The sequence below is a fragment of the Poecilia formosa genome, unplaced genomic scaffold, assembly GCF_000485575.1.
Source record: "Poecilia formosa unplaced genomic scaffold, Poecilia_formosa-5.1.2 Scaffold31, whole genome shotgun sequence".
Taxonomy (NCBI): Eukaryota; Metazoa; Chordata; class Actinopteri; order Cyprinodontiformes; family Poeciliidae; genus Poecilia; species Poecilia formosa.
Window position 1 is genome coordinate 2,849,732 of NW_006799970.1, and position 12,953 is coordinate 2,862,684.

General features: G+C 46.6%; 1 protein-coding gene across 1 annotated transcript; it reads right to left on the reverse strand.

Annotated features, from left to right (window-relative positions):
* Positions 1-358: 358 nt before the first annotated feature.
* znf296 (zinc finger protein 296) lies at positions 359-12,486 on the reverse strand. The gene is made up of 3 exons (XM_007549492.2): positions 12,147-12,486; positions 8,710-9,063; positions 359-4,593 (listed from the first exon to the last, which is right to left on the reverse strand). Exons 1-3 carry the CDS (start codon positions 12,445-12,447, stop codon positions 2,939-2,941), a joined length of 2,310 nt encoding a protein of 769 aa, XP_007549554.2. The 5' UTR covers positions 12,448-12,486; the 3' UTR covers positions 359-2,938.
* Between the last annotated feature and the right edge of the window lie 467 nt (positions 12,487-12,953).

Consider the following 12,953-nt stretch of genomic DNA (forward strand, 5'->3'; position numbering starts at 1 on the left):
GAAGAAATCCTGCTAAACGTTTGAGACTGGGACAGAGGTTCAAAAAATAAATCCAGCGCCACAATAGAATGGCTTAGATCGCAACATATTCATGTGCTGGAATGTCCTAGTCAAAGTCTACACCCAAACTCAACTGAGTAGGTAAATTGATGGTTCAGATGCTCTCAAAGTAACATATGGTTGATTTCTACTCACTTTTAACATTTTTAATTCTTGAACACTTATTTTACTTCTAGTTACGATTATACAGTTAAAATACTAAAGTCTGCAACAAACTGTGGAAAACTTAAGGAGTCGTGGTTCAACAAATGACTACTGAAAATATGAAAATAAATAAATAAGAGACCCAACAAGAGAATATACTTAACCTCAATTCTTTATTGAGGTTTTGTCTAGAAGGCAATAACAAAATTACATCCTTTTACACAGACAGTCACTTTTGGGCATAAAAAGAAAGGAGTCAGCCATGCTGGGGGAAAGTGAGTATCATGTAACAGGAGCAGGCAGGTATCCACAACAAGAACAGCAAGAAAATATGTACAACATCATCCCTGAACAGTTACACTGCGATCATTCATTAATCATTTTTTAAACAAAATGCACAAACGTTTTTAATGACCTGAATGTATTCAGAGGTCAAAAGATTGATGAAAAACAAAAAAAATAAAAGTAGACAAATTCATTGAGGTTTTACTGTGAAAATAAGCTGATTTTAAATGTTTTTAGATCAACTTGGATTTAAAAGTGGTCACAAATAAACACAAACTCAACATATTGATTATGACTATTGATGCTAATTTCCACACCCCTAAGTGCTCGCTTGGTGGGCTCACGTTCCCCGGCAGCGAAACAAAACGACCCGCCAACATGCAGCAGCCATAAATTAGGAAGAATTCAAAGGCGGACAACAGAAATTACGCAAACGGCTACGAAACATGCACGAGTTTCACGTGGCCGCCCGGCACTTTTAACCAATGTAAACAACGAAAGAGAGAAATTACCATCACAACAGTACAGAGGGGGGAAATGATACACACCCGTTTCATATGTATGCAAAAGTTGCTGGCTTTTTTATATATATATATATATATATATGCATAGAAACTAATCTTACAAAACATCAGCAGATGAGACTTTAAAGTCTCTGTATTCACATTTATAAAAATTAGAAAAGCAAAGACAAAAAGGTTCCATGTGCAGTGGAGATAAAAAAAAAATGAAGTCCACACATCCTGGTGAAATACCAAGATTTTAAGATTCTAAAAATGATTATTATTTTCTTACCAGAAAATAAACAACTGATATAAAGTGAAAACGTGTGATAAATAAGTTGCAATAAACTGGATGCATTAGTGTGAAGCACTTTTTAATTCAGTCACACCTGACACTAATTATAGAGATCGACTGTAACTGAAGCTCAGCTGGTCAAGCAGGAGTTTCATGACGCCCTTCAGCAGAAGTCACAGTTTGCAGATCTGATTATACAAATGTATCAGTCAGGAGAAGGGCACAAAAACAAGTTGGAATCTATCCAAAACTATTCACGACTATTGGGGGGTGAGGGGCGGGGGGGGAAGGCTACGGTAATTATTTTGACTGGAAATAAGTTATTGGAGTCACAGGTTGAGTCTGACAGAGAAGGAGGCCTTCACTGAATCTGGTCCAGATGCTGCCAGCAACATCAGAAACCTCTGAACTGACTGGGACAATAACCCCACGTTTGCTGGACGAAAACCCCGTTTTTTCTCCAAACATCCAGTTCTGACCCAAATCTGTGTGTAAGAAAGTGTGATGGGACCACAATGAAAGATTTGGGTCCTGATTCCAAAATGTAGATTTGGCACCAAAACAGCAGCATCACCATGGAGAGACATGGTGGTGGCACCATCATGCTCTGGGGGTTACTCGTCTTCTATGGGCACCAGTCACTTTTTTTCAGGTGTTTGCTACAATGGTGAAGATGGGTTTTATCATTCACGAGTCAAGAGTCCACTAAAACGATTCCACCAGAAGAACAGAAAGCTCGAGTAACGGTTTAGTCAAAGTTCAGAGCTAAAGCAATTTGAGGGGGGTTCAGAGCTGTGGAAATGACATGTCAAATAATTCAGACTGAATGTTGAAACTGAACTAAAAAGTGCTTCAAACTTTTAATTTGGGGGTGCACAAACTTATGCAAACAGTCTACTGGGCCTTTTTTAGTTTTGCAGTTCTCCCTCCAACACGTCCATTCGTGTTTTTAAATGATTCGTCACGGTCTCATCATTTCTAGGTCACAGAATCTTGGCGTTTCGACAAGGGTGTGTAAACTTTTTTCTTTTTTTCACATCCACTGCAGCATCTATTCACAAAGTCAGGAGCACAGCCTCGCTCGGCCCCATGGGACTTGTAAACATTAAGTGACAAGTGTTGTGACAAGCAAGCGGCTTTAAAAAGTGTGTGACAAACTACAGGCAGACAGTGTTTGGATTCATTTCAGCCCTGCGGCGGCTCCAAAGTCTTTAAAAGGTCTTCTCCACAGAGAACAGCACGATCTGACCTCTCCACACTCATCAGTGCTCAACAGCATTAAATTGCTTTTTAATTTTTTTTTTTTTTACACAGCATAATCTCTTCTGATTGGGTTGATGCGTCGCCATCTGTCCAGTGGGTCGATACAGACATGAAACGCTCTTGTTCTCTTGCATTTTGCGCTGCAGCATGGTGATCAGTTTCCTGTGTTGGTGTGGACTGCGGCAGTGCACTTCCTGTTCACGAGGTATGGTAATCTCCCTGCTGAATGTCACGGACTTGTTTTTCTCTGTGGTCTGAAGAACTGTAGGCACTTAGTTTCAGCCAGCAGCTTTGCTGTCGATTATGAATAACTGCTGGCTGCAGCGGGCCTCGGTTGTTGCGACCTGCTGCTGACAGTCATGCGGCGTCTCCGCCACTTTAACCTGATTCAGTGAGCAGAAGCCAAAGCTAGGCCCGCCTCAGCAATGCTTTCATGTGGAAGATCTTCCACTGCTGCTGGACTCCCTCTACCTTCTTCCACCTTCATGTCTTTTTCTGCGTAACCCTGCGCCTTGCTCTCCAGACCCACCTCATCCTCCTCCATCTTCACCACCCCGACTCCTGTTTCCTCTCCTGCTCTCAAAGCGGCCAAGGTATCTGCGGCGCTGGCCTGCGCGTACGCCCCAACGTTGGCATGGCTCAGGCCATGGACCTTCTTCAGGTGTTTCTCCAGGGTGGCGTACACGGTGAAGGGCACGGCACACAGCTGGCACAGGAAGGAGGCCTTGGCTCCCTGGGCACCGTGGGTCTTCATGTGGCGAGTCAGTTTTGAGCTCTGGGCGCAGGCGTAGTTGCAGAGGCCGCAGCGGTACGGCCGCTCACCCGTGTGGCTTCGGCGGTGCACGGTCAGGTTGCTGCTATTTCTGAACTGCTTACCACAGAACTCGCAGGCCTCATCTTTCTTCTTCTTCCCAGCGGGACCTGGAGTGGAGCTGGCGTTCGCGCCGGCGATGGCGGCTCCTGCGGCGCTTCGCCGCTCAAAGTCTCTCTGCCACTCTTGCACGCCGGAGGCCCACTCCTTCTCCCTCTCAACGAGTTCTCCTTGTTCGTTCTCCCACTCTCCAACCCCCCGTGCTCTCTCGCCCATTTCTGGGCGTTTGGGCGTGCAGTTGCCACTGGCAATGCCGCTCTCCCCGCTTCCTCCCGTATCTCCGCTCTCTAGGGAGCCTTCGGAGGGGCTGGCGCAGGGCGACGCGGGCTGCGGCTCCCCCTGCCCTTCCGCCGCCTCCTCGCCTCCGGCCCTGTGGTTTGGGTAGAGCCTCAGCAGCTCCCTGTCCGGTGGTCTGAGATGGGAGTTCAACAGCATTAGGCCTGAAGCTACGGTCGGGTGCTTGGGGAGGGTCAGATCCAGCTCTTTTCCCATCATCCCTGGCCCCTGAAGCCTTCCCCGGGCCCCCTGCCTCCCAGTATCCTCCTCCATCAGAACCGCCTCCACCGACTCACACCCACTTCCTCCGCCTGCAGCCTCCCGGTGGTGGCCCCTGATGTGGCGAGCGAGCTGCCCGCTCTGAGCGAAGGCCTGCCCACACACCCCGCAGTGATAGGGCCTGTCGCAGGCGTGAGTCCGGCGGTGGGCAGACAGGGCGCGCAGCGAGTGGAAATTCTGGTCGCACAGCTCGCAGTGAAAATCAGCCTGGAGGGCGCCAGGCTGAGGAAACGTCGACGCTGCCGGCGGAGACGAGGACGGAGACAACACGGGCGCCATGGGGGAACTGAGGCCTGTGTTGTTCCCCTCAGCGAGTTCCCGGAGTCGCACGGAGAAGTTCATGGCCTGGAGGCTAGCTTGGTTCTGACGCGAGCGCCACTGGGCGGTGGGCTGGAAGGCGGAGGCGAGAGCCTGGTTCAGGTGGCGCGGGTCCAGAACGGCTGCTGCGGACTTGTTCTCTTTCAGACCCTCTCTTCCTCCCATGTAGGTGTCTTCGTCCTCATCCTCCTGGTAGATGCTGAAGGAGTGCGTGTGCTGGGCGTGTTGGAGCAGCGCCCACGCCGAGCAGAACACGCTGTCACACTGAAAGCAAGTGAAAAAGGCGGGCTCTTCGCATCCTGCAAGAAGAGAAAATCCCCGAGTTAGTGGACGGACGATACAGTGAAATGTTTATTGAAACATTTGAGCTCCACCCGGGAAAGAAAATTAAAGATTAATGTCCACTTGGGAGCAACTTTACGGAGCTGTAAACTGAGCAGTTAATTTCTAAGAAAGTGAATTAGCTGCTCCTTTGCAACAGTGCAGATGAACATCATGTTTCGTTTTCATAAACTGTTTGTTTCCCTTCAGCCTAATTTGGTCTACGTCATCGTAAAAAAAACAAAAACAATACAAGCAGTGTTCATGAACAAAAACTATGGTGCAACTGAATTAACAAATGTTTGATCCAAATAAATCATCTGACTTAAATATAGAAAATTTGACACAGAAACTACCTTACACAAACAAAAATCACAGAACAAGCATAATCTGAAAGGTTAAGGGTCATTGTGGATAGCAAATCTCATTGTAAAAACTTATTCACACATTTTATATCAAGCAGAGTAAACAAAAGGCTCGTTTTGAGTCTGAACGTCCTATCGTGGTCGTGTTACAGCTTTTCAACTGGACTTTAACTAGGCCTTCAAAAACATTCGTTATCTCAGTCGTTCAGAGGCCGACCTGAAGGTTTGCTTTGGATCTCTGTCCTGGTGAGCCGAATTCAGAGTTTCAATCAGGCAAAGAATCAGAGCAACCCCACCAATAGAAATTCTCCATTTTCTATTGTTTTTATTTGATCTGAATCACTCCATGTTGGACTTGTTGTGCATGAAAAGCACTCCATATTTAAAGACTGACTGTGGCTCATTACGATTTCAGCATTAAAAGTATTAAAACGTTCAAAATTCTGTAAATTTTAAAACAGTATTAAATGCAACATGGTCAAAAATGTTTGTTTTGGTTTGTTTTTTGCTAATTTTATTCTTTAAAATCAAGAGAAATCACCCCCATCTGGAGGAGGAAACTAAATATGGGCTCCGCTTTTCAGACCAGAAGGCTTGATTAGCATAGATTCAGGGAGGTTGCAAAAAAATAATAAATAAAAAAACATGTCATGGCAATGCAACAAACTGCTCATATGTGAAACTCAACCTAAGGTGAGACAGAAGAGTTGAGAATGACTTGGTTTCATCGCTACAAACAACCACTTTTAGGGACATTGAAATATTTATCGCAGCCATTTTTAATTGATGAAAGCTGTGCACGAGAACGAGGATGATGCTGAAGCCGAATCTCGGAGAGCAGGGCGAAGAAGAACCTCACCTGGACGAAGGAAGGGAGAAGTGAAACAAAGTACATCTGGAGATATTTTTATATAGCTTTGTCTCCTAACTGAGAGCAGCGCGCCAATTAAGCTGCAAATTGCTAATTAGCAGAATGCAGAAAACGAACGCTTTATGCAAATCGGGCTCTGACTCAGCCTGCTTGACAAATGAGGCCTTTCTGCATAAATCAGAACTGGCGAGAAGATCCCCAAATTGAAGGGAAAACTGTTTTTTATTTTTTTTAAACACTTTTTCTTTGGAGAGGTTCAAAGCAGACTCTGGTATAAGCCTCTTTCATGTTTCCTCAAGTCAAATCCTTCTGTATTTTATTGGAGGATGGGGGGGAGGAGGGGAGGAGATTGAAGATGAAAAAGAGAGCAACTGTTTCGTTTTTTTTTTTTTTTTTCCCCTCGTCGCCCTCCCTCTGTCTGGAGATGAGAGGAGCTGCGGTGTTCGTGTCCTTTAACCTAGCCTGAGGAGAAAGCCAGGAGAAGTTGAGATACTCCTTAAAGAGAGAGAGAGAGAGAGAGAGAGAAAAGAGCGAGAGGAGGGAAGATAAACAGAGATAGGTAGGTCAGGGCTCGGGAGATAAAGAGAGAATGAGATAAAAAAGATTGTAATGTAGCACGGAGGGGGGCAAAAGACACCAGGAAAATGTGTCACCCCTTCGAATTGTACTCTAGACCCATCCTCCAACCTCGACTCCCCCTAAAAAGAAACCCCACCAAATCTTTCCCTAAGGGTGAGGGTGAGGAAGAGGAGGTGGTGAGGAGGGTGGGGGGGGCGGCTTTTGTCTTGGGGTCCTGGAGAGAAACACAATACCCGGCCGGTTTCGCTTTCCTCTGCTCACTCCTCCTCTTTTTGTAAGGATTCCCATTTGGCCCAGGGTAGCACTTGAATATTAAGCAGAAGCAATAACTACTAATTAAAAATGCAGATTGGCTGGGAGCACTAACGAGCAGCAGGCAGAATCTCTTCTCCCTCGGGAGGCGGAGGAAAGAGAAAAAAAGAGAGAGAGAGAGGAAGATGAAGAAGAGAAGGAGGAGGGGGATTGAAAGAGGGCAAAGCGAAAGTGTGCTGAAGATGCGGGGGAGGAAATGGGAAGGCGCAAAAAGAAAAAAAAAACAAACAAGGAGAATAAATAAAAAGGAATGAGACAGATGCACGCGGCTGCTCAGTAATCCATCCCCCCGTTTTCTCCTCCATCAGGCTCTGAATGAACAGAGAGCTGCCGTTTGTCGTTTTTTTTTTTGTTGCTCTTTCACTTGCAGTCATTTCAGGAGTCAAACCTCTCCAACGAGGTCACTCCGCACACCCGGCGTTTTAGCTCAAGGTACGAATGTAAAATGTCAAACTCTGAACCAACATGGATAAAAATTTAATCCAAACTTATCTCCTGCATTATGCACAACCTGTCATGCTCTTTTTCCTTTTTTTTTTTTTTTGACCACCCTCTGCTCCCTCACTGTTGTCCTGCTGGGCTACTCATTGCTGCAAACCCACTCGCAGCGAGGTGAACGTTTGGACAAACGGAAACGCTGCATGCATGCATGCGTCCTCTTGAGCGTTGACGCAAAGGAAGGAACTGCTAACATGTGGCGAGCGTTTAACAAAAAAAAAAAGAAAAAAGAAAAAGAGCAATGGGGCGCTCGTACCTGAGATACAAACGTTCATTTCACAACCAGACACCTCTGACCTTTGTGCGAGGAAATCCATCAGCTCTTATAACCTTTCTTGGTGCCACTTTACCATAAAAAGAAAAAAGGAGTTCATGGATATGTAATTAATTCATATCTAAACTCTTTATAAATCATTAATTACTGTTTATTATGCATTAATTAAGACGGAGGAGGCAACAAAATCTACCGTTTTTTTGCCAAATGGGGAGTCAAATCTGTTCACCTAAATATTTTATCTAGAGTTGTTATACTAAACATTTCAGACTGACTCAGAAGCACAGTAAGCATTTCTAAACATAATTTTCTAGCACAAAGTTTCCTTCTCATCCTTACTTGGTGCATACTAAACAGTTATTAATTATATAAAAACTGATTACAGATGAATCTATGAACTATTTATTAGCCATCTGTAAGGGGAGCCTTTTGTAAAGTGGTACCTTGTTTTCATCTTGCTACATAAAATTATTCAGCTGGATTTTAACGAGGATTCAGGGATTTCTGATCTACCGTACCGTGACACTGTATTGGGCCGCAGTCACATGTTTGCTTCGTCTTCGCTAAAGGATGCCGGAGAAGCGTAGAAAAGCAGCCTTTAGCGAAGAAAAAGACAGAGCGGCTGCTGGCATATCACACACAGTTTAAGGCAGAACAAGAAGAGAGACAAGATGGGATCGTCCTTTTGAAAACAGGCAGAAGGAGGAGGAGGAGGAGGAGGAGGCTCCCAGGAGCTCAGGTGGCTCAGCCCGGGGCTGATCGGTAGGAGACAGCTGAGGAGCTGACGCAACGTCCTCCATTACGGTGTCATGGCGGCCGGCGGGGCCGTTAGACCCACTCCGCTGGCCGAGGCGGAGCATCATGGATGACAGGCAGGAAGAGACATGTTTACCTGGCCACTCCGCCTCAGAGGCCGACAGCCAGGGAGACGGGAAGGAGCTCAGGTGCTCGGCGCAGGGCCCCGGGGGACCCGCGGTGCCCTCTGAATGTTCCTGACGCCTATCCTTTCCACGCAATTAGCCCGAGTGTCACTAACTCAAGCGGGTGCACTAATGGCAACGGCTAGCTAATGAGCTGGGCTCGAGGGGGAGGAGGAGCGGTTGTTAACTGAATAAAAGGATGACTGGAAAAAAAAAACAACACAAAAACACAGACTCAGTCGTTAGCAACCTGCCACCTTGTTGTGGGGCCTCACCTGGTTTGCTGAGCTCCGCCTTCACGCTCAAGCCGGTCTCGTCCCCCCAGGACCGGCCCCTGGAAGCCCCTCTCCGGAGCTCGATGAAGCCGGGCTGCGGCTCCACACCGGCGACCCGCTGGCGCCCGGCTCGACCGGCGGGTGATGGGGGCGTGGCCCCGGAGCCCGGGCTCCTTGAGACGCAGCCACCCTGCTTGTGCTGGATGAAGGCCAGGATGTGGGCCAGGGGGAAGGCTTGGCTGCACTGCCCACAGGTCAGGAGGTCATCCTCTGGGGCTTGGACCTGTGGAAGAGGAGGAGGAGGAAGATGGTGGTCGCCTGGCGGGTCGGCAGCTTCCTCCATATCACAGACATCTGAGGAAGAACAAAAAGGAGCAGAGGAATTTGAATTTGAACCAGCAGAGGCCTACGAAAAGTGTTCACACCTCATTTGATGAAAAAGCAGAATTTGCATAATTGAGTGAAAGTAAAATTGCTTCCTGTATTTATATTTATATGCAGGTGTTCTACGTTGCATCTTTACCAGCTTTGAACATTAGAATGAATTTTCTGCTCACTTTGTAAAAAATACAATGAAAACTCACTCAAACTCAAACATCAGACTTCAAACCTTAAGCGGTCTCTCCATCCATATTCCCATCGACTCTGACCGGCTTCCCTTTCCCTCCTGAGGACAAACATCCCCACAGCATGATGCTGCCACTACCACACCGGGGGAGGTTTCTTCATCTCCGACACACATGCTGTTGCATCCCAGTCACAAAATGTTGTCCTGTTTGCCCAAAGCAGTTTCCTCCGCATGTTTTCTGTCCTTTGACTGGACTCCCTCTTCCTCCTGGCAGTGTTTCCAGATGTCTGGAGCACTGCAGCTCCTCCAGAGTTACCCAGAGCCTCTGGGCTGCTTGTGCAGACGGCCACGTCTTGGTTTTGAGGTGATGCATCGAACGGCGTTCACTGAGACTTTCAGGACTATGAATCTTGTGCCACGACCTAAATCTGCTTCATCTCTCTCCATGTGGCTCACTGGCCATCTTTGTGATCCCGTTTCCTCCAACAAACCTCTGAGGCTTTCATAGATCACCTGGATTTATACCCAGATGAAATAATTAAAGAAATCCACACAATGAATTTCTGTTTCAAAGAAAACAAAAAGGAATACCAAGCGTAATTTTTCCTTCCTCTTCACAACTGTGCACTATTTGTGTTGGGGTGTGATGGATACTTCTCTTAAGCAGAGTAAAGAACATTCCTTGATTATGCTTAAATTTCTGAATGTAATAAAAACAAATTCAAGCTTTTAAAATTCAACTTATTTTGTTTTTTCCTACGCTGAACAGATCATTCCAGAGGTCTGACAACGTCGGCCTTCAACTCTGGTTTGACATGATGTTTTTTATAATTGTATTAGAAACAAACCAACCCCCCCAAACCCAACTCATCTGAATCACATTATTTCCTGGCTGGCTCTGATTTGCAGGTCATAAAAGAAAAAGCATCAAAAACGCCAAACTCCCATCACTTTTGGTCTTGACCCACAGACAGCTTGTACCATAAAGCACCTTTTGAACTGATCCCTCTATCGAGACTCTGACAGAGGGAAGATAATTGCCCCCGCCCCAAAAAAAGTCGAGATCGGTGCATTTTCATGACCGTAAATCTTTCCCCGTTAGAAGCATGTAAACAGAAAACACTTCACTCTCGTCGTTTGAAGTCTGATCCACTACAAAGCCGGGCGTCTCAATTAACTTCTAAATGAAGTTGGGTTTTAAGTGCTGCACGCAGCCACGGCTTTTGGTGCGCTCCTCTAAATTACAGACAGAGAGCCGCGCTGACCTCAATGGAACAAACAAACAGGCCTGCTGATTGAAAGTGCTAGTTTCACTTATAAGCTCAACGAGGCCAATCTGCTCAGCCAACGCTGACCACTTCCTTTAAAAACCAGTTACAGATCTGTGCTCGTTCCGGCTGGGTGCAGCACAAAAGAGCCCAACGGTCCACCAGAGCACAAACCTCCTGTTAATAAAATGACTCGCCCTCTGGTAGAGAGATGACTGAACTAGAAGAAGAAGAAGAGAGAAGAAGAAGAAGAAGAAAGTGAATGATCGCGACTGAGGCGTTCACCTTTCACTCAACAGAAAATGTTGCCTTACCAGCCACATGCAGCGGGAGTTTCTCAACAGGAAGTGGATTGCAATAAAAGAGAGAAAAAAAAGTGACTGAAGGTGTCTGAGATAAGAGAGCAGCCACGTCTTTTTTTCTTTTTTTTTCCTGTGTTCACACCAAGTACTGAGGGAGGAGGGTAACAAGTTGACAAATCTAATGTGGTCCTCGGCTTTGAATACAACCACAGAGCGTCTGTGGACAAAGCTTCAACCAAACCCCCTGAAGAGCTTGAGTAAACTCACACAGCTCAGGTAGAGAGAGAGAGGAGGAGGAGGAGGAGGTGGGGATGAGGAGGTGGGGGGTCAGGAGTCTGTTGCTCAACACCGGTCATGGGCACACCTGAATCCACCTGCCCAGGCCGGGCAGCCTGTCCGTACAGGACAGGTACAGACAGTACAGTCTGAAGTCGGATCTCAGCGGTTGTTACTCAAAAATGTCACCTTTCCTGTTTCAGGCCTGCGCTGTTTGTGCAGACTTGCAAGGCGCGGTTACACGCGCATGCCCGCACTAGTGCGTGCCCGCCCGTGCGCGCGCGCGCGCACACACACACACACACACACACTATACAGGGTTGAGTCAGGGCATGTGGTCACAGCAGACACGCACCACTGGTCTGCAGTGGAGAACTGTAAAAAATGATTCTCAGCTCCCCGTCTTCATTTCCTCCCTGTGCTTATAAAAGTAATAATAATGTGAAATAAGTTCACTTTATGTTGTTTTGGTTTTTATTTTCAATTGGGGTTTTTAATTAAAAACGTCAGGAGGACTCGTTTTGAGGAGCCGGTGTATGTGCGGGTCTTTTTTTTTTCAATTATTATTATTATTTAAAGAAACCAACCTTTCTGAAAACCGTTTTGATTAATAATCTTGTTCGGACCTGTAGCCTCTGAGTAGAGCCAATAAACCGGTCCTTCTTCTGTGGGAACTGCTGCAGCAACAACACCGACACTCACCAGGACAAACGACGCGGACATTAAAACCGAGCGCTTCTTCAAACATGTCCCTTTAAACTCCAACGCTACACGTTCAAACGACACTTCACCGGCGGCAAATTAAACACAAAACACACTTTCAGGATGTGACCCTCGTGTCTGAGAATTGCCAGCGAATCAATTATCCGTTTAATATTGCTTATTAGTAATTGGATACAAATAAGCGCGTAAGTTTGAACCACAACGAAACACAAGCCGGATATTAATAAGTTTTTACGAAAATATATTTAAAGGAAAAGAAAAGAAAAAAAAAACACTCCAACGTGTTCCCTCCTGGCTTACCTTGAATCGCACTCAGGTGCTGCGGTCGGCTCCCAAGTTTGCGCCTGGACATCGCGACGCCTTGTCGGGCACCTTTCTGGGTCCCAAACCCCCCTAAAAAGCAGAACCCCCCTCCCCGCCCGTCCAGCTGCTTCGGCTCCGATAAGCTGACCGAGACTCCACCGGCGGGGACGAACTGATAAGACAAGACTAGCTGGCTGGCCTCCGCCTGGACTGGCGCTGAGCGGGTGGAAAGCAGGCAGTAGCGTTCAAGTTCACGCTTCTTCCCCCCGCAGCGAGCGGAGAGGGCAGAAGGGGGCATGGGCGACCGAAAGCACCGCCCGCCCCAGCCGACCCTGACCCCGCCCTCCTCTTGTAAAACTCTCACTCTTGCGCCAGTAAATTATTAGATTAAATCACCTTAAAATGTTGTTATACTTTCAGAACAGTCTTTGTGGTGTTTTCTGAGATTTAAGTGATTTTCTTGTTTTATTTCTTCTTCTTTTTTTTATGCTGATGGTGAGAGCGATTTGATCACCATCACCATCTGGTTCCTCCTCAGCAGCTCAGAGGAACTAACCTCACTGGCTTTCCACAGGTGTCTCTAAACAACCAAACCGGAACCAGCTCACAATTCACTTCTGCTTTTTCCTCTTGACCAGAGGTAGCTCCCTATTCAGCCATCAAAATGGAGAAACACGTTGATGAATATGAATATGATTATAGTTACGGAACGGTCAAAAGAGAAACAGAAAAGGGTGAAATGAGATTTGTCGCCACCTACTGGCGAAAAATAAATCGCACCTCTGAAAAACAAGTTTCACCTGG